This window comes from Strongyloides ratti, scaffold srae_chrx_scaffold0000007 (assembly GCF_001040885.1).
Source record: "Strongyloides ratti genome assembly S_ratti_ED321, scaffold srae_chrx_scaffold0000007".
Lineage (NCBI taxonomy): Eukaryota > Metazoa > Nematoda > Chromadorea > Rhabditida > Strongyloididae > Strongyloides > Strongyloides ratti.
Genome location: NW_020171515.1, coordinates 27435 through 48262, shown reverse-complemented (window position 1 = coordinate 48262; position 20828 = coordinate 27435). Strand labels below are relative to the sequence as shown.

Sequence of the window (20828 nt, the reverse complement as noted above, 5' to 3'; positions counted from 1 at the left end):
GAGTATAAAAAAAAATAATATAATGTAAACGTGAAAATTATTTAGTTTTCGGTATCATATTACTTTCATCATTATTATCTAAATCATCCCAATCTTCTATAATATTTTGCATTGCAAGCGTAAGATAACTTGCTGGTAAATCACCAACATTTGTTGTAATTTGTTGCATTACAAACAATCCATCTTTACCAAGTAATTTAAAGAATCTTTCTTGTTTACCATGTTTACCATGAGCATAAAAAAATCTCGTAATATTTGATCGAGCTCTTGATACTATACAAAGTGATAAGCACCAAGTTATAGCGTTAATTGTTGAATAAATTGCTACAAAAAGTAACCAAAACCAAAGGAATATCATTAATTTTTCATAATAAATGTTAAGTGTTAATACACATAAAACAGTATCTAATTGTACTGATGCAGGACGTCTTCGAGTAAAATCACAATGTGTTATTCTTGGAAAATGTCCAGTTACTTGCCAATCATTACCAGAAAATAAATCTAAAACAATACCAGGTCCCCAAAATGTATAAGTTGTAGATTGTAAAAGTGAATTTAACCATAACCATTGTATCCATCCATTTCCTGCTTGAAATACTGCATAAAACATATAATGAAATCCCATTTGTTCACCTTTTTTTCTTCTAGCTAATCTTATACTATCCCATATATATGCAGCTGCACGATTTTCAAATTGTTTAACTCTTCCTTCTAATGAACTTTCATTATCTCTAACTTGATGCCAAAAACGATCAACATATCTTATAGCACCAGTTAAATCAAAACCAGTAGATTTTGACATCATTGTCCATATAAAACGTGGAAGATAAAAAGAAAGAGATTGGCAAGCTAGTACATATGGTACCCATTGATAATAATTAATAGGAATTTTTTGTCTGTCATCTTCATCAAAACTTAATTGTTCTTCTAATGGCACAAAATATGTTCCATGTACATAACAATATCTTTCAACAAAATCTGTCCAAGATTTTGTAAATTGTGCTGGTGTCCAACAAGTAATTGGTTCTCCCCAAAAATGAGAACTTAACAATAATCCAGCACTAACAGCTAACAAACTTACTGTATATCGAGAATTTAAGCTATCAGCCTAAAAAATAAAAATAAAATTTTTTTATATATTAATTTATTATTTTATTAATATATTTAATAATATAAAAAAAAAAAAATTTATTAAAATGTAATATACTTACAAAATCACCTTTAGGTTGTTGAAATGCTTTACCAATTAATGCATTAATTGAAGAGATAGCACCAATTTGCGAACTCATTTTATAATTTTTGTACTATTAATTATAATTTTATGCCAATACCAAAAAATACAAAATTTTACAAATTATATTAATTTAAAAGAAAATATAAAGATAGACAGAAATTTTTAAAATAATATTTGTTATCGTAATTTACATAAAAAGATCTTTTTAAGTAGCAATTGACAAATAATTGATATGTAAAGTGAAAAGATCAACTACTTGTTGTAAGTACAAGATAAATTGACTGTAATAGAAGAGTTCCTATATGTAAAAATTAAATAAGCTACATCAGACAATTTGTAAAATGAATATTCAAAGAAGGTTGGATGTACAATTATCTTATTTGACAGACAAGAAATGAAAAGAAGATCAAAGGACTTAAAATATATTGATAGTTCAGTGACAATCAGTTAACAATGTAAACCAACAATAAAAACTTTTGTAAAACTCTTGTAAACAATATATATCGTATTGAGCTTCTTCAGTTTTCGTTTACCAATTGCATTTTCTTTCACGCACTTATCAATTCTAATACATATAGTATTATCATCTTCAATATACTTATTTTACAAATATAACAATTTTAAAAAAGAATTTAAAATGTTAATAATTTTATTATTTTAATATATATATATAGAAGTATTAAAATTTTATTGAATAAATATAACTGATAATTATATTCTGGATACTGTAATTTTATTTTATAATAATTTAATATACCTTAATTATTAAAGTATACATATGAAAAGTTGTTTTATTTTCTATCTTAATCTACCATATAATCTGTAATTAATCAAATTGTACCAAAAATTAAGAAGATTTTATACATTTTTATTCTTTATTCAAACAAATTAACTTTTAATAAAATCAAAATTAATTTTTAAAAAGACAAATAATTAATTATAAAAGAAAAGTAACATTATTAAAATTGTGAATAAAAAATTTTAACTAAATAACTTGTAATTGTTTATAATTTATTTTTCTAACTTTTTGAAATATCAATATTGGCATTTGAAAATAAACTATTTACAAGATGTTAAGCATTGAATATATTTTTGAAGTATAAAAGAATTAAAAAATATAAGTGAAATATTATACTTTACACATTAACAACGTGCTTGAATATATATATATTTTTTTTTACTACAATATAAAAGTTTTTCTTCCATAACAAAGTTAGGTTATATTTTTCTTCTTTTAATTTTATAAAAACATTATAAAATTTGAATGTTAAAAAGTACAGGAAAATTTTTGTAAAATTAATTTAAGATTAAAGTGGTATTTTACTATAAATAATTTTGTAATATTAAATTTCAGAATGAGAATATTATTCTTCATCAAAATTAACGAAGAAAGTACAAGTATTTTTGGATGTCTTTTGTCAAATCGTTTTCTTTGTGCTTTCTTTGGGTTAGCTCAACTTACATTTATTATTATATCATTCTATCAACATATCTTTTCGTATTCAAAATTTAAACAAATATTTCATTGTCATTCAAATATATCATCAAATGCAACAATAGAAGAAAAATTTATGGCATATGATGTCATAATTTTTGATTTTGGTTTAATGCATCGAATTTTAGGAACTACAGAATGTGTTGCAAATTATTTAGATGGTGGTTATATGAGAGCAATGTGGTGTATTGAACATGGTACTTCATTAACAATAATGTTGATTAATATTACATGTTTACAAAAATATGTATGGTTAATGTGGCCAGGTATATATTATATATTAAAAATTTAATTTTTATTATTGTCATATCTTTTATTATTTAACTAAAAAAAAATAGTTAAAAATTAATCTATGTTTATATTAATATTTGTAAATATATTGTATAATTTTTTTTTTATTTAAATAATACTACCACTTTTTATATTATAATCTATTAACCATTATTTTTTTTTCGTAATAATTATTTTGATTTGTCATGTTAGTAAATTATTTTCAATCTTCAGTAATTATGATTGTAAAGAAATAAAACACATTATACATCATAATATTATATTTATAGCATTATTAATGGAAAGTTCATATGCACTAGGAATGTCCATTTTAACAATGGCAACAGCTCCCAAAATACTTGAAGCCCTTGGTGGTGCAGTTGATAAGGAATTGGCATTATTATTATTATATTATTTAATAGGTTTTATTTCAAATTGGTTTTTTACATTAGTTATGTGGCATTATTATTGGCACATTGAAATGACATATTCACCACCACCTCCAATTCAGACACGCCCAAAAGTAAATCGTCGTTCCAGGGCCTCTATGTCCAGTCATGTGGCAGCTGTCCTAAGAAGAACATCAAAATCAAATATATTTCCTGGTCATTTAACTATGAAAAATGATGATGAAATAGCTATTAATAATTTAAAAAAAGATGACGAAAATTATCATAGAATAAACTATCGCAAAAACAAATATGTGGATTATTATAGTAATAACGTTGGTACACATGTGTAAAAAAAGTTAATGTCATCTATAAATATTTAACCAATCAAATCTTTTTTCTTTTGTTATAAAAACATCATTACGAAAATTTTTTAAACATTTAAGAAGCATAAAAAGAATTTAAGAGTAAACAATTTTATTATCATAAAATACTAGAAAATTGAATAATTTTTAGTTAACATAGTGTCATTGATATATTTTTATTATAGTTTATTTAATGTATATATTCATTTAAAATAAAATTACTTTGGTAAAATAGCAAAAAAAAAAATTAAATGAGTTTAATAATATTTTAGAATTATGTTATTTCAATAATTAAATAAAAAAAAATAAAAAGCATTTTATGTAGGAAAATTTTTTAAAAATAAAATTATTATCTTTTTTTTTTAATTATTTAAAATCAAATAACTTTAAAAATTTTTTTAACAGGTAAAAAATATGTTATTATTTTATTTTTTTTTTTTTCTGATAAGTTTATTTTATTTTTAAAGTTAATTCAATATTTAGTAAAAATATAATATTTCTAATAAATATTGTCTGATTTTTTGAAATATTTTTAAATTTCATTACTTTGCTAACAATAACAAAATTTTAATGTATTTTAATATTTTATAAATAAATAATGTTATTGAAATTTTACTACGTAAAAATTGCTTTTAAAGTTACAAAATAAAAAAATGAATAAAACGTAATATCCGACATTTATTTTATTAAGGATAATATTAACAAGTAAAAAATAATTTTTTTTTTAAGTTTATAAAAAAATACTTATATTGAATATATATATATATTTGCATTTTGAGATCATAATTTTTAAAAATTTTTTTGACTTGCTAATAAAAGCATTGAAAAGATTTTTCTTTGAGTCATTTATGTTGTAATTCATTTTTGAATGTGTTGACCAAATGATAGTATTATGTATGTGCTTGTGTATTAAAGCAGCATAGTGTAAAAGTTGCAAAATAAGGATGATTTTAAAATATTATGAGAGAATATTTTGGCAATGGTGTAGAAAATAAATGTTCATAGTTAATGAGAAATTAATATTTTTTTTAAATAATGTACTTGTCCAATTGTGGTAATAAAAAAAAAATTGTTGTTGTTGTTGTTATTATTATTATTTTTATTAATTAAATGATCTCAAGATACTTGATATAACATATCACTTATCCTAATGTTCCACCGGTTGCCATAAGTTTGCAATTTCTGTAAGCATTAACAGTATTCTGATAATTTTTCCATGCTTTTGGTGAATGAACTTTTATTTTTTTTAATAAAAGAACAATTGTTTCATGGTCTAAATCAGAATCTAAATTATAAATAATATAAATATTTATTATTATTACAATAAAATTTCAATTATTACCTTCTTCCTTAAGTTTATCTATAATTGCCTGCATAGGATGAACACCACAAACTGGATGAACGTCAAATGAAACAACATTTCCAGTAGTAACATGTGACGGAATGAGCAAAGTAATAAAAATTAAAGATAAAGCAAACGTTAAAAAAATAAATTTTTGCTGCATTCTGAAAAATAAAAGTTATTTCCAATAATTATACTTAAATACGAAAAAAAAGTATTTAAATTGAATTTATCATCGTATTAATGAATTGATAAAATTTTTTTTTCTTTTTTAAACAGGAAAAATAAACAAAAAGATATTTTGTAAAAAAAATTAATTTCTTTTAAAATTTTTTATAAAAAAAAAATATTTATATGACGTAGGTTGGAAATTATAACAATTGTTTTAACGTATAAATATATTTGTTAATAAAAAAAAATTGTAAACAAATTTTTATTATACAGTCATTTTTAAAAATATTTATTTGTCAATTAATACTATCATAAATAAAATAAAAAGTTAATTTATTTATATTAGGATATAGTTAATAATAAAAAATTCGGATAGTTGTAAAAATTCTATAGTGATGACATTTTTATATTAAAAATATTAAAAATTTAAATGATACAATTTTATGTTTTTAAAATAAGGAGGGGTTTAAATTTAACTAGTTTTTTTTTTAAACTAATTTAAAGAATACTATTAATTACTTGTATACAAATTATTGTAATAGACTTATAAAAAAATTATAAAAAAAGTTATAGAAAAATGAATCATACTTTAATTGAAAAGTATGTATGATATATTTAGTCATATTTAAATTGTTTAAAAAAGAATTAAAATATAAATTATATATTGGTTTCTTTTCAATTATAACAAAATTATAATTGATATAATAAAATATACCATTTAAAAATATATATACATGTATATATATGTAAATTAACAAAATTATTCATAAAATCTGGTAAAAATTTAGTCTTTTGAAGAACTAAAAAAAAAAGTTATTACCATAGGGAAGAACAAAAAAAATTTGCCATGCAATTGTTGAATTTTTATAATGTTATATGTAACAAATAATGTTTTCTACGATTGTTCATTATTTATGTAATTTCTTATAAGTAGAAATATATTTTGAATAACCTTTCTATGACATTTCTCTAAAATTATTCAATTTCAACATTTTAAATTATAAGGTTTTGTTTTAAAATTTAATTGGAAAAAAAGAAAATTTCTTTTTTTTTCCTTTATGATAAATACAAATGTATACTACAAAAAAAAATTGAATAACAAATAATAATGTTTCCTGAAGTAAAAAAATAAGATTATAAAATATTGAAAATAAAAATTTAAAAACTATAATTTAATGAAATAAAATTCATTATTATTTTTATAAAAAAATATTTTACCATTAATTATTTTGTGTAATATTTAATATAATTAAGGTGATTAAATATTTTTGGTTAACAAAAAAAAAAAGAATTTAATCCATGTAGATAAGGATTAATATTTAAATAATTAAATAAGATAGATTTTTTAATATTTATATTTAATATCAGATGGCAGAACTAATTAAAATAATTAAAAAAATAATATTTAACATAAAGATAACATTTTTAAAGGTTTCGTAGTATCTAGTCTGTTAAAAATTTAATTAAAGAATATATTTAATTGATTATTTTAAAACTGTTATTATATATTTTATTTTATAAATATTTTAAAAGTAAAATCATTATAATAAATTAATTTATATATAAAAATGATCTTAATGATTTTTATTTTTTACTTTTACCACAACAAAAATAATATTAATTTATATATATATTTTTTTAATTTATACAATAAATTTACAATAAAACATATCACATTACAGAAATAAAAAAAGTTACGGTTGAAATTACAATAAACAATGAAGAAATCAGTAAACAAGCACGATCACTTACAATAGCCATAAATTCATAGTCTTTTTCAACAATATAATCATCATGATTTTTTTCAAATACTTTTTTATATTCCTTTAAATATATAAAAAAATATCAATAAATAATGATAATGATTAAGCTTACATTTATATTATTTAATATTTCTTCTAATAATAACAATTGAACTAAATCATCTTCATTAATACAATTATCTTTAGAACATTCATTAATGACATCTAAAATTTGTAAATATTCAATTTTTTTTCTTTCTTCATTTATATATTCATTTTTATTTTCATTTATGTTACATAAACGAGTAGGTGGTCGTTTTAACATACAAAAATATGGCAGCCATTTGGATAATATTTTAATCATCTAAAATTAATACTCCTCTCTCACTTCAACAAATTAAAAAATTAAATTGTTAATTTTAAAACTTTTTGTCATGAGAGAGAAAAATAATTAAAATATTTAAAATAAATAATATTAAAAAGTTATAATTTACCATATATGAAAGAAAATGACTTTTTGGTGAACGATTGTGAACAGCTAATGTTATTGTAGTTGCGACAATTGACCCAGCAAGATATAAAAGACAATATATAAAAAACATACCTATAATAATAAAAAAAAAATAATGTTTATTTTTAATATAAAAAAAATTTATATATTTTCCTTTATTAATTGTACTTGTGATAAAAATAATTTTTTTTACCTAAAAATGGAACTGAATCTGAAGAAGGTGGTGACATATCAGATACATAATTTTGAAAAATACAAATGGACAACATAATAGATATTTCTAAAAAAAATTATTGAAGCATAAAAGGACAAAAAATATTAAACTAACGTAAGCTTGTTTTTTCACCAGCTTCTGAAGGGAATATAAAGCCAATTAATGTCATTAATGTAATAACTAGGCATGGTATAATAAGATTGATTCCTAGAATAGATTATAATAACAAAAAATTTAAAAACATTTATTTTTTCTTTACCGTAATATAGCGTTTTCCGTTGAAGTGTAAATTTAAATACAACATCATAATATGGTTCTGGGCAGCATTTATAATACTTAAAATGATATTTTAAATTTATTAAAAATGAATATATAAATAAAATTGTCTACATATATTAAAATTTACCTGAATATTTTGAATAGCATGCTTTTCAATTAAAGACCACTCTGCATTTTCAATCAACATTGTTGTATCAAATATTTCAGGATGAGTTTGCAATTCCACTTTACTTCCATCATATGTCCATGAACCAAATTTCATTGTACAATGCTGTTTATCAAATGGAAAAAAGACAATATTCATTGAACAACTAAATTTTAATATAGCTGGTGGTTGCCATATTATAGTTCCATCATAATTTACTAAAATATTAACAGGAAATGATGTATCAAATTCTTCTGAAACACTATTATATAGTAGTAAATCAGGAGTCCAAAGAACATTTTTAGGAAATCTTAATTTTCTTATACCGTCATACTGATTATAATTCCATGATAATCTTTTATCAATCCATGTCTAAAAAAGGAAATTAGCATTTTAAGCACTTAATATAAATATATAGTACATCAATATATATTTTTTTTTACCTTATAATAAAAAAAAATATTTTTTTTTATTAAAATTTTAAATATAAAATTTTATTTTAAATAAAGTAAAATTTAAATATTTTTTAGTTTCATTAGTTTATTTACCAATATTTAAAAATATAACATTTTTTTAATCAAGGAAAGTCATGGTATAATAAATAATTCCTATGCAAATATTTTTAGTTATTTAGCTCATGTTACTTTATTTGAAATATTATGGAATAGTTAAATATATACGTCTATATTTAAAGAAAACTAATAAATTTAAAAAATTGCACTTACAATATTTAATTGACCATGTAGCTCAATTTGTTGATTTTTTTCATCAACATCAATTATTTGATGCATTAAAAGACCAACATTAACAACAACAGATAAATTTCCTTTTTCAACTGGACGAGTTAAATGATTATAATCCTTAAGTAAGCTTGAGTACAACATATACTCAGCTTTTGAAGTATATACAGGGAAAAGAAAATATAATATTAAATATAATATTAAAATATTATTATTTAGAGTATTTTTAGACATATTTATATTTATCAAAATATATGTATATTTAATATAGAATTAATTTTATTTTTAAATTGTGATTAAAAACATTATATATATTAAAAAGAAATAATAATATATATAATGTTTATATCTTTATAAATAATATGATCAAAAATTTTTTAACATATGTAATATTGATAAATTTATCAAAATCTTGTCTTCATTTATATAATAAAAATTAATACAATACAAATTATAAAATCATTTATATTCTTTTATTTACTTTATGCGTAAAAAAATTTTCTAAGATTTTAAAATACTATATAATACAATAACTTTAAGCAACATACTTATTCAATGTAAGAGATAAAAAGAGTTTCTTGAAATTTATTTATAATTATTAATTATAATACACATTAGAAGTATTGAAATTTTAGTATTACTAACATATAATATATTATTTTTTAAGTTCTTTATAAAATAAATGTTATATATCTTTATTTTTTATTTTCATAATTTTGATAGACATACTTCTTTTTTAAATATAATTTTCTACTAACTTTAATTACATAATAATTTTGTTAATTATATTTGAGACACATCAATTGTACCATTTTGGTCTTGAAATTCTTTCCAATTTGTACTGATGTTATCTATTTTTATTAAAGTTAAACCAATAAAAGCATTTCCACTTGATGCTTGAAGAATCTACATAATAAAAAAATAAAAATTTTTTTTAAAAATAATTAAAAATTAAAATAATTATATTACCTCAAATTCAGCACTTTCTGGTGAAATTCTTGAAGGAAATTGTTTTATTTCACATGTATAACTTCCTATAAGTGTTTCAACTCTTTGATGTCTTCTCTTTTTTTTTTTAAACACATTAATAATAAAATGAAGTGATAAATTATCTAGTGAATATTCTGTAAATCGTGCATTAGCACATAACTTTGATGGATCTGATGGTTTTTTAATTATACCAATTATATTTCTAAATATCTTTCTACGTTTTTTTAATTGTGGAACTTTAACCACAAGTTCTACTTTATTACCATTATCTTTAACTACAGAAATAGCAGCTGGACCTTTATCTATATTTATTGGAGGTGTTGATGTTCCATCAGTCATGATCTAAAATTGTTTATATAATTATATTTTTTTTTAAATAATTAATCGTTAAAAAAATTTAATTTTTAAACGATATTCAATAATAAAATGTAAATTAATTAATAATAAAAAAAAATTACATTTCTAATATTCAAATTGATTTTATAATATTCAAATTTTTATGTATACACATTCAATAGTAGTAACATAATCAAATAATAAATAATAAAAATTTTACACAATTTTTAGAAAAAAGATTTCTAACAATAATTACATATAATGGTAATCATGATTATGGTGTTTTAACTGAATTGAAGGCCGCTGCCAGTAGAAAATACTTTGTATACCTCTACTTCAGAATATATTAATGATATAATAAACTTTCATATAATAAAAAAAAATTAGCAATAAAATTAATAATATGATTTAATTTTTCCATGGTATATGTTCACGAATAGTGTTAATGTACAAATATAGAGATAGATTATGTATCTATCTATCTATCAAATAGTGGTTAATTTTTAGGTGGTGATTGTATATTGTGGTAAATGAATATTTCATCATCTTGTATGATTCAATCAAGGACATAACAATATATTATTTTAAATATAAAAAGTTTATTCTAATTGTTAAAAGAATATGAATAATAATTTTTATTTTCAAATTATTTAACTATTTATAATATTATACAATATGAATAATCAAAAAAAATTTTTAATTTTTTTAATATATTTCATTACTTATGAATCATTTTGTTTAATATTTAACAACACTTAAAAGATTAGTTAATTTCTAATAAAAAAAAAGAAGAAGTTTATTTGTAAAAATTAGTTAATAATCTTTTAAATAATATCATATCTATTACGACAAACTTTAAATGTATTGTAATGTTGTAAAATTTTTTCTATCAATAGAATTATTTTTAAAAGAAATGTAAATAAATTATAATTTACAATACATTATTGAATTTCATTACAAAATACCTAACATTTATATATAGAATTATTATATAATAACAAAAGAAAATATTAATAAAGAATATCTATTTGATAAGTTTTATAATAAAAGTTTCAACAAACCAAATAGTTTTTAATAAATAAAAATGATTTTTTTTTAATACATATATATAAAAATTATAAAAATAAAAATGGTAATTATATTTTTATCATAAAACAGTGCCATAATATTATATAAAGTTAACTTTACTCATCTTTTATATAAACATTAAATTTAGAGAAGCCATCTCATAATGTTTACGTAAAATACTTAACTGATAAACAAAGTATGGTTATCCTAAATGATGAATGTATAAATTAAACTTAAAATATAATGTCAAATTTATGTCACAAAAAAAAATTGCTAATCATAAATATATAAATTTATACAAAATTTATTATAGTATAATAATTTTATGTAACAATAAAGTTTTAGAGATTCTAGATATATTTTTTAACACCATTTTTAAGTAAATTATTTATGAATGACAATTTTAGTTTATTAAACAGGATCTATAGCGATCATTAAAATAATTAACCCAATTTGTCCTTCACACATCAATTAAAGATTACATTTCAGAAGTTTAATATTATAAATTAGCTAAAGTGATTGAATGATTAATACAATAAAATGTAGAAAATAAAAATATTTAAATATGTTTTAAAAATTTTTTAATGTGATCATTTTAATTTTATTTAATTATTTAAGTAAAAAAAAATATTTATTTTATTTTTAAAAATAATTTCTAGAAAAATAGTAAAATATATATTATTTAAGATTGAATATGGTAGTTATGTTTGCCTAACTTTATATGAGTTAAGTAATAGAGTAGTATAAAAATATATATTAAATGTTGGTACTTTTTTCTTCATGAACCCACATTATATACATATATAAATGTGATATTTAAAAGAGGTTGCCTATATATATAAACATAAATACAGAATTTATTATAGACTGTAATATTAAAATATACTTTTAAAATATTTAAGAAAAATATTGAAGAATAAAGAAAATGAAATTACATAATATAAATTGAATAAAATAAATTTTTTATTATTATTTTATAAAATTGTTTTAACAAAACAAAATAAACCAAAATATTATAATTGAGAACTGTTATATTTATACATATTAAAAATAAATTAAAATATATATATATAAAAAAATTAATAAAACATATTATTATTATAATTATACATATTATTTTTATAAAAGTACATAAAAATATAAATTTTTTAGGTAAACTATATAATTATTTTTATTGATAAAAAGAACATCTAGAAATGTTATGTTAAAGTATGATAATGAATTCAAAACTGAAATGTAGTTATATTAATGCAGTATTACTTAATTGAGTCAAAAAGTCAACAAATTTAGAGATATAGTATTTGCTTTAAGCAACAACTCAAAATACTAATGCTTTATAAATAATCATTTTCTAAACACTACCATACTATCATTTCAAATGAAATGAGGTTTTTATTAGTATGTTTATTAAATTTAACCATGCTAGTTAATATAACATTTGGAAATGATCACTACTTTGTAAATATAAAAATTTACTCAATACTCTTATAACTATTAAAAATATATTTATTCTAAATAATAGTACAAACATATAATTTAATCTAATAGTTATATGAATATATTTATATAAAAGGAAAAAAAAATATTTAATTGATTCATGCAGTTTTTCTTACAGATAATGAAATATTTTTTGAATTATAATTTTCAGTTTCATATTTTGTTATGGTATCTGATATATTAGATAATGAAATTTTATCAATATCTCTATTAATATTATCTATCATTTGATTTTGAAATTGATTATTTTTAAATTTATAAAAACATTCACGGCATACAGCTTTATACATATCTTCACCACCGATAATTTCTAAATCAGAACTATCTGTTGTTCGAAAGGTAAATGAAGCAAAAAATCCACAAGAACGACATACAGCATTAATTTTTTTAATTTTTTCAGCTAATGGATATAAATTTACGATACTTTCAAAAGGACGTCTTTGAAAATCTCCATCTAATGCAGCAACAATTACTAATTTTCCCATTGATGCTAATTTTTCAGCTCCCCAAACAATATCATCAAACTAAATTAATATTTTTATAAAAAATATATTTTTATATTTATACTTACAAATTGACCTTCATCAATCCCAATGACATCATGTTCTTTTATATTATCAAAGATATCTTTTAAATGAATAGCACTTATAGCTTCCATTGTTTTTTCATCATGAGTTGAGGCAAATTTACTATCATAACGTGTATCTCTTTCATATTTAACAATTATCACTTTTTTTTTTGCTAGAATATGCATATTAGCAAGTCGAAAAAGTTCTGTTCTACAAATATTTATTTTAAATTATTTTTAAAGTTTTTTATTTTTTAATTTTATACATACGTTTTACCACTAAACATTGGACCTATAATCATCTGAATCATTCCATGTTGTTTCGTATTTTTGATATAAAAGTTATCAAAATCCATTCTAAAAAAAATATAAAAATTAATAAAATATTATTAAGAAATTAAAGTATTGCAAAAAAAAAAACTTAATGATAAAATTCTTTTAAAAGTTTATTTTTATTGATACTTAAAAAAAAATCATTAAAAACATATTAAAAATAAATGTATTTCTTTGATTTACTTGACTATTATTCGCTTTTAATTAATTTTATTTATATTATATTAAAAAAAATTACCAATTTATATTAAAATAGTATAAATAATAATTTTTTACTTTTTAAAAATCATTTAATTAAAATTTAAACCGATCGCTGATGATTGAAAGTTTTAAAATTAAGTAACAAAAAAATAATCTTTTTAAAGTCTGATTAAACTTATATCAAACATGAATTATATTAAAAAAATTTGTTATAAAGAAAAGGAAAAAATAGTTCATTAAATAAAAAATATGTTATTACTAGAGAGTACATTTAAATCACTACAAATTATTAAGTAAATTATCCCATAAGTATATCTTTTTAAAAATATATTTTTTATAAACAAAAAAAAAGTATACTTGAAAAGAATTAAAAAAATTTAATGTTAATAATTATCTATTGTTTTTTTTAACACTAATGAGATTTTAATAAAATTTAATAGTCTGCTTGTAAAAGAATATCCATATCTATAAATATTACAATATATAACTGTATTCATAAAATTTAATTTTCTTAGAAAAGTAAATAAAAATTCTTAATTAGGTCATCTTTAGAAAATGTTAAATTACACATTACAATGATTCCTAAACTTTCAATTTCTTTTGATCAATTATATTTTAAATTAATCCTTATTAGTAATTTATAAATTACATTTTCCAATATATTAATGTAATAAAATGATAAAAAAAATTTTTTTTATTTTTAATAAAAGAAATACATTAATATTTTCGTATTGTTTTTATAAATTCTAATAAAGCCTCTTTTTTACATACACAATTTATATATTAAATAAGTTTTTTGATATTACGATATTTAATAAAATGGGGTTACTTAATAGTTCTTTTGATTGAAACTATCGTAATTACGATTATTAATATATTGTTTCATAATAAGATAATAGAATAAAATAACTACACATTATGATTAACATATATTTTCTTATATCTTATCAGAGGTAAATTATTAATGGTAACTTTGGTATATAAAATTTATAATATCTATTTATAATTTTATTATATTATATCCTTTTTATTTGTTTATTGGTTATACCAAATTTATAAATTTTTAATATATAACAATTAATAAAAATTAACCTCATAAATATAATATATTTTTTTTTATAAATATATTAAAAAAAATAAATAATAAATAATTAAAAAATTTATTACTTTTTTTATCAAAATCTTTTAAGTGGCTACTGTTAAAAAATAAGATGTAATACGATCAAAAACATTATAATACCATAATCAGGAAATATATTTTAAATACTTTAAAAATATTATAAATCCATTTATGTGTTTCTATGCACCAACAGAAAAACATTGCAAACAACATTCACCAAGCATCTCACTAATACCACCATTTATTTCATTAACAGGATCATTAATATCAGTATTTGAAGCTGCTTTTGTTACCCATGAATCGGATCTTCTTCTTTTTAAAAATGTTACAATACTCTAAAAAAAATATATTTTAAAATAAAAAGTTTTTCTATATACCTGAACTAATAACATTGTTCCTACAGCACTTAACATTCTTCCAATCCAATTAATAAGACCAATTAAAAATTTAGATGGTGTTCCTTGTAATGCTTTTTTTAATTTCAATTGTAAATTACCAAGTTTTGAATTTTGTTGACTAGCCACTACTGCTTCAATAATTTCTGTATTGAGATGTGCTGAGTATACACTTGCAAGATATGCTAAACCATTAAATAGTATTCCTAAAGCAAGAAATACACAAATACCAACACATTGGTTTTCTAAAAAAAAAAAGTTTATTATATTTATTTTTTTTTTTACTTCTTTTTAAATTTATTATTCTTACGTCTTAATTTTTTAATACGTGCTTTTAATCTATCTCTTTTTCTCATAACACTTGCTGTTTCTACATTTTCACTTTTTGGATCAACTGTCAAAAAATTAATTTCTGGTGGATTTAATAACTTTCTTTCAAAAGATGGAGAACTAACAATAAAGTTATCAATTTCTTTATCATTTGATATCATTTTTTTTCTTGCATAAATATTCAATTATATCCAATTCAACTTTTAATATATTTTAGTTATATAAACATTAAAATATTTTTATATTAAATAATTGTAAAAGATTATTTGCTTGAAAATTAAAAAAAATATATTGAAAAATACATTAATAGGAAAAAGTCATGAAATGTTAGTAGAGAAAATGAATATTTTAAATTTTTATGGCAAATAAACATCTATGTATAGTTCTTTATATACTTTTCAACGGCATATTATATATTTTCAGAAAAACACACAGTTACTATGTTATTTCAAAACTTTAAAACGCGTCCAATTTTATGGTTCACATTCAAATTTACTTAAGATACTTCTCTTCAAAAATACCAATTGCTTTTAATGAGAAAAAAATTTTTTTTTTATTTTTTGTATCATTATGTTAAAAAGAGTTGGGAATGCCTTTTGGGTATTGTTTTCCTGATTAAATATATAGAAAGAATTATTTAAATTATTTATTTAAGACTTGTTGACACTTTATTTAAAAAAAAAAAAATTGATGTATATTAAATAAACATAGTGCATTTTATATTAATTATTCACTTTTTAGCTGATTGTTAATTTTAATATTATTTATAATATCATATATTTTTTCTTTAAAGATTAATTATTAAAAAGAATTACAAATATAAAAAAAGACTATTTCTTTATAACACAATTTATAACCTATAGATATCTTTTATAAATGCTTAATTAATTGACATAAATTTTACTTTTTGATATATCTGTCAAACCAAACTCAATACAATCGCCAGAGACAACTTTTGAAACACCACTTGGTGTTCCAGTTAACAAAATATCTCCTTCTTCTAATGTTATATATTGACTGACATAACTAATCAAAGTTGGAATGTTAAATATCATAACATTTGTCTTACATTTTTGTTGAACTTTACCATTAATGTAACAGAATAACTCAACATTATGTGGATCAGGAATCTTATCTTTTGGAATATATTCTGATATAGGACATGATGTATCAAATGATTTTGCCAAAAACCATGGTGCACCAGCTTTCTTAGCTTCATTCTTAAATTATTATTTATTTATATTAAAAAAAAAAAATTTGATAAAACATACTTGAAAATCTCTTGCTGTCATATCTAAGGCAACAGCATACCCTCCAACATATTTCATAGCATCTATTTCTTTAACATTTGATACAGTTTTATTAAAAATAACAGCCAATTCAACTTCTTGATGTAAATCATTACATCCAATAGGAATTTTAATTTTTTCTCCTTCACTAATTAATGAATTTGTTGTCTTAACAAATATCATTGGTTTATCAGGAATTTTATTTCCTAACTCAGCAGCATGCTCGGCATAATTTCTTCCAATACAAACAATTTTTTTAGCTATTGATTTAAAATTTTCCAGTTTACTCATTATTGAAGTGAAGTAAAATGAAAAAAGATAATACTTATATATAGTATTAATTAAATATATGCAAAAAAATTTGTTGTAATTTTAGTAATCTATATACCAAATAATTTCCTTGAAGAACCATCTAATTTTAATAGATACTTTGAAATTGACATTTTTTTTTTTAGGAAAAAAGATAATGACATTATATCATGTTAAACTTTAAAAAAGTCTTATCGAAAATATTTAAAATATAATGCTTCATAATTCTTTGTAAATGCATCCTCTTTTTTATCAATTTAATCATGTTAAATTAATAATAAGTGTTAAAATTTGTTCTATAAAAATAAAATTCATCCACAATATAGTACATTTTTATATATTTTATATATATATATTATTTTTTCTATACAATTTAATAAATCTTGTTTTTATAATAAAAAGTTTTTAACTAAAGAAGGAGTACGTCAATAAAGTATATTTAAGATAAAATAGATTATTTAGTTTACTTTTAATTTATCATATATAATTATTACAGTCTTACATTTTGATAATTTCTTTATAGTTAATTTATTGTTTTATACTCCTTACATTTTGATTACTTTAAAATGTTTTCTGTTCTAAACTATGATAACCTTTGGTTAATTTAAAAAGCACTTAATGATAATAAATATATAGTTGATTAATAATATCACCTATGAAGATATTATATATTTTTATTTATATTATAAATTGTAATAAAATGTAAAAGTTTTTCATATATAAAATATTATCTAATATTAATGTTATTAGTATTTTAACAAATAAAATATTTTTTATTAAATATATTTTAAACGTGAGAAAGTATTACTCTTTTTTTTTATATTTCATAAATCAATGAATAAAGCCTGTCGCAAAAATTTTATTTTATTTTCAAGACATATCTAATGCCATCAAAAATGTGATTTTAGCTTTCCTTATTTCTAAATTAACTAGATTTTTTAATTTTATTGCTAGTTAGTGTTCTTTATATATATATGTTTTATTATACTTCTTTTTTATAATACTTTTAAAAGAGGTAAATCATTTTAGTAACATTCATTTATTTAAAATTAATTAATCTTTTATAAAGATTCTTTTTAACAAAAGACCACTTTTTATAATAATCTTAAACAGTAAAGCTTCTTCAAAATAATTCAACCATACTATTAAGTGTTAAGTCTTTTTCACATATTTTAATATATTCTTCTTTGATCTTTACATTTATCTATAAATCGTCTCAAATATAACTTTAACGTTTGTTGGCATGTACTGAATTAACTCTTCAATCATTTAAATATTCCATTATGATATTGTTGATTAATATTTTTTTTTACTTTTAAAAATGTATTAATACACTATTTATAAATATTTACTAACTAACGAATATTATACTTTTTTAATAGCAATAAAAATCATTTACTTTATGAAATAAAAGTTTTTTTTTTTTAATGTTCTAATTTTATTTAAAATTTTGTTTTGTTTAAGAAACTAGTTTAAAATTATTATTGTTTTCCAATGATTTATTATAAAAGAAATATTTCTTAACAAGTATGATAATATTTTATTTTTTTTAAATTTTATTTTATAAAATAAAATTGAAAAGTGATTTTTATTTAAATAATAAAATGATAAAAATTATATTTACATAACAATGATATCACTCCATTAAATATTCTTTTTAATATATTATAAAAATATTTTGTCAATAAATTTTATTAAATTCAATTCTTTATTCATATTTTTGTATTTTATTTTATGATATTTCTTTTAAGTATTTTAATATCAATCAATTTAAATTATCAACTTTAATATTACTTTTAATGTACTTTATAAAACTATTGTTATATTTATTATTAATTTTATAATTCTTTCAATATTATTTTCTTCATTTATAAATAATATCACTATATAAAAATAATATCAAAATAATCTATTGTTAGGTTTCATTTAAATATAAATTTTTGACAATATTTAACTATTTAATGACAAATCTCACGATAATATATTTTATCATTGTTTGTGAAGAGTCATAAAATTTTACAATACTCATAATAACTCTTGTACATTATCTTTTCCCTAGGATAATTGTAAATTGGCATTTAATTTAAAGAATACAATATGTTAAGTGGTTCTTTATCCATTAATTAAACTTTAATTTTTACCATTTAAAAAGAATATAACTGATAAACGCATTAAAATTATATTAATACTGATTACTGTCACCTTACTGTTAAAACTCTATAATTTTAATCTTTTACTATTATTTATGTCCACTCGATAAATGAACAACTACTGAGTTAATGATGTTTCATATATAGTCATGTATATTATTCTCATTTGCCTTCATTTGCTTCAATGTCATTTATACTATTTATTCACATTAACTTCCATTTATTAACAAAATTAATAGAAATAAAAAAAAAATTTAAACTATATATTTATTTTTACCAATACTTTATAAGATATATTAGATTATCATTTTATTCAAATTAGTAAGTTATTTAAATAATTGTTTCATTTTATTGTCATTATATCACTTTTAACGATTAAAAATATTTCTATTAATATTATAAATAAATAATTAAATTTAGATTATCTAATTAATTATTATATATGATATTCATTAAAATGATACTAACTATAATTAATAACTATAAAAAGTATAACTGTCCAAAATGATATTTCTAGGTTTATTTAACTAACTTTTCTTTCATTCTAGAAAATAAGCAAAAAAAAAAAATGAATATACAATATTCCATAAGAGATTAAATTTATTATTTGTTTTATTTTTTTTAACTATAGATATTTAATTTTTTCGATTACATACATAAATGATGAAAAATGTTTACCTATCATATAATTATATAAATCTAGTAATAAAATAACATTTTAATATTTTTTTATCAAATGCAGCTTTATTGATAATAAATAATATTAAAATTTTTTAACTAAAAGCATAAAATATAAATTTTTTTTAGTATATATAGAATTAGAAAAAAGATTAAACAATATTTAATTTATAATCATTTGACATTTTTAAAAAGATTTATTCGATCGTCATTATTTTTATTTAAACAATAATAATTTTTAAAACGTATGAATATAAAATTTATTGAATTTCTTTTTCTTTTTGTTATTTCATTAGAACAACAAGCTTTACCATAAAGATGGAATACATTTATTGTTCTTTATACTGTCTTTTCTATAAATTGTTAAAACCACTATCATAGACCTTATAAAGATAATAGTAAAAGGAAAGTGCCAATCTTCATTACTATCTTAAAGTTTGTATATATGAATATATATTTATAAATATATAGTATTTTATTAGAAATGAAAAAATCTTATTTTATATTTTTAAAATTTAGAATTATTTTTAATATTATAAGTAAACAATTAATTTATATATATATATATTCTTATAACTTATTATTAAAAAAAATGTTACACTTTTTAGATAAATGTATGATAAAAACTTTAAATACCTTTGAAATGTATCATGCTGAGATAGTGTCC

General features: G+C 19.0%; 7 protein-coding genes across 7 annotated transcripts; 1 reads left to right on the top strand and 6 right to left on the bottom strand.

The window, feature by feature from the left end:
* Positions 1–37: 37 nt before the first annotated feature.
* Positions 38–1289, bottom strand: SRAE_X000252500 (Innexin family-containing protein; the record flags this gene model as incomplete). Its single annotated transcript, XM_024645693.1, has 2 exons — positions 38–1108; positions 1212–1289. 2 exons carry the CDS (start codon positions 1287–1289, stop codon positions 38–40), a joined length of 1149 nt encoding a protein of 382 aa, XP_024499951.1.
* A 1300-nt stretch (positions 1290–2589) lies between these two features.
* On the top strand, positions 2590–3741 carry SRAE_X000252400 (Hypothetical protein; the record flags this gene model as incomplete). Its single annotated transcript, XM_024645692.1, has 2 exons — positions 2590–2995; positions 3290–3741. 2 exons carry the CDS (start codon positions 2590–2592, stop codon positions 3739–3741), a joined length of 858 nt encoding a protein of 285 aa, XP_024499950.1.
* Positions 3742–4895: 1154 nt separating this feature from the next.
* SRAE_X000252300 (Nicotinic acetylcholine receptor family and Neurotransmitter-gated ion-channel transmembrane domain and Neurotransmitter-gated ion-channel family and Neurotransmitter-gated ion-channel ligand-binding domain and Nicotinic acetylcholine-gated receptor, transmembrane domain-containing protein) lies at positions 4896–9041 on the bottom strand (the record flags this gene model as incomplete). Its single annotated transcript, XM_024645691.1, has 10 exons — positions 4896–5038; positions 5096–5259; positions 6942–7090; positions 7142–7372; positions 7503–7612; positions 7713–7799; positions 7848–7940; positions 7993–8068; positions 8140–8529; positions 8883–9041. The coding sequence occupies 10 exons, from the start codon at positions 9039–9041 to the stop codon at positions 4896–4898; spliced, it is 1602 nt and encodes a 533-aa protein (XP_024499949.1).
* Positions 9042–9680: 639 nt separating this feature from the next.
* On the bottom strand, positions 9681–10226 carry SRAE_X000252200 (Hypothetical protein; the record flags this gene model as incomplete). Its single annotated transcript, XM_024645690.1, has 2 exons — positions 9681–9803; positions 9867–10226. 2 exons carry the CDS (start codon positions 10224–10226, stop codon positions 9681–9683), a joined length of 483 nt encoding a protein of 160 aa, XP_024499948.1.
* A 2660-nt stretch (positions 10227–12886) lies between these two features.
* SRAE_X000252100 (Thymidine kinase, cytosolic) lies at positions 12887–13712 on the bottom strand (the record flags this gene model as incomplete). Its single annotated transcript, XM_024645689.1, has 3 exons — positions 12887–13312; positions 13360–13567; positions 13627–13712. 3 exons carry the CDS (start codon positions 13710–13712, stop codon positions 12887–12889), a joined length of 720 nt encoding a protein of 239 aa, XP_024499947.1.
* A 1477-nt stretch (positions 13713–15189) lies between these two features.
* On the bottom strand, positions 15190–15896 carry SRAE_X000252000 (Hypothetical protein; the record flags this gene model as incomplete). The annotated part of the gene is made up of 3 exons (XM_024645688.1): positions 15190–15345; positions 15388–15650; positions 15716–15896. 3 exons carry the CDS (start codon positions 15894–15896, stop codon positions 15190–15192), a joined length of 600 nt encoding a protein of 199 aa, XP_024499946.1.
* Positions 15897–16741: 845 nt separating this feature from the next.
* Positions 16742–17315, bottom strand: SRAE_X000251900 (Acylpyruvase FAHD1, mitochondrial; the record flags this gene model as incomplete). The annotated part of the gene is made up of 3 exons (XM_024645687.1): positions 16742–16761; positions 16805–16955; positions 17007–17315. The coding sequence occupies 3 exons, from the start codon at positions 17313–17315 to the stop codon at positions 16742–16744; spliced, it is 480 nt and encodes a 159-aa protein (XP_024499945.1).
* Positions 17316–20828: the final 3513 nt, after the last annotated feature.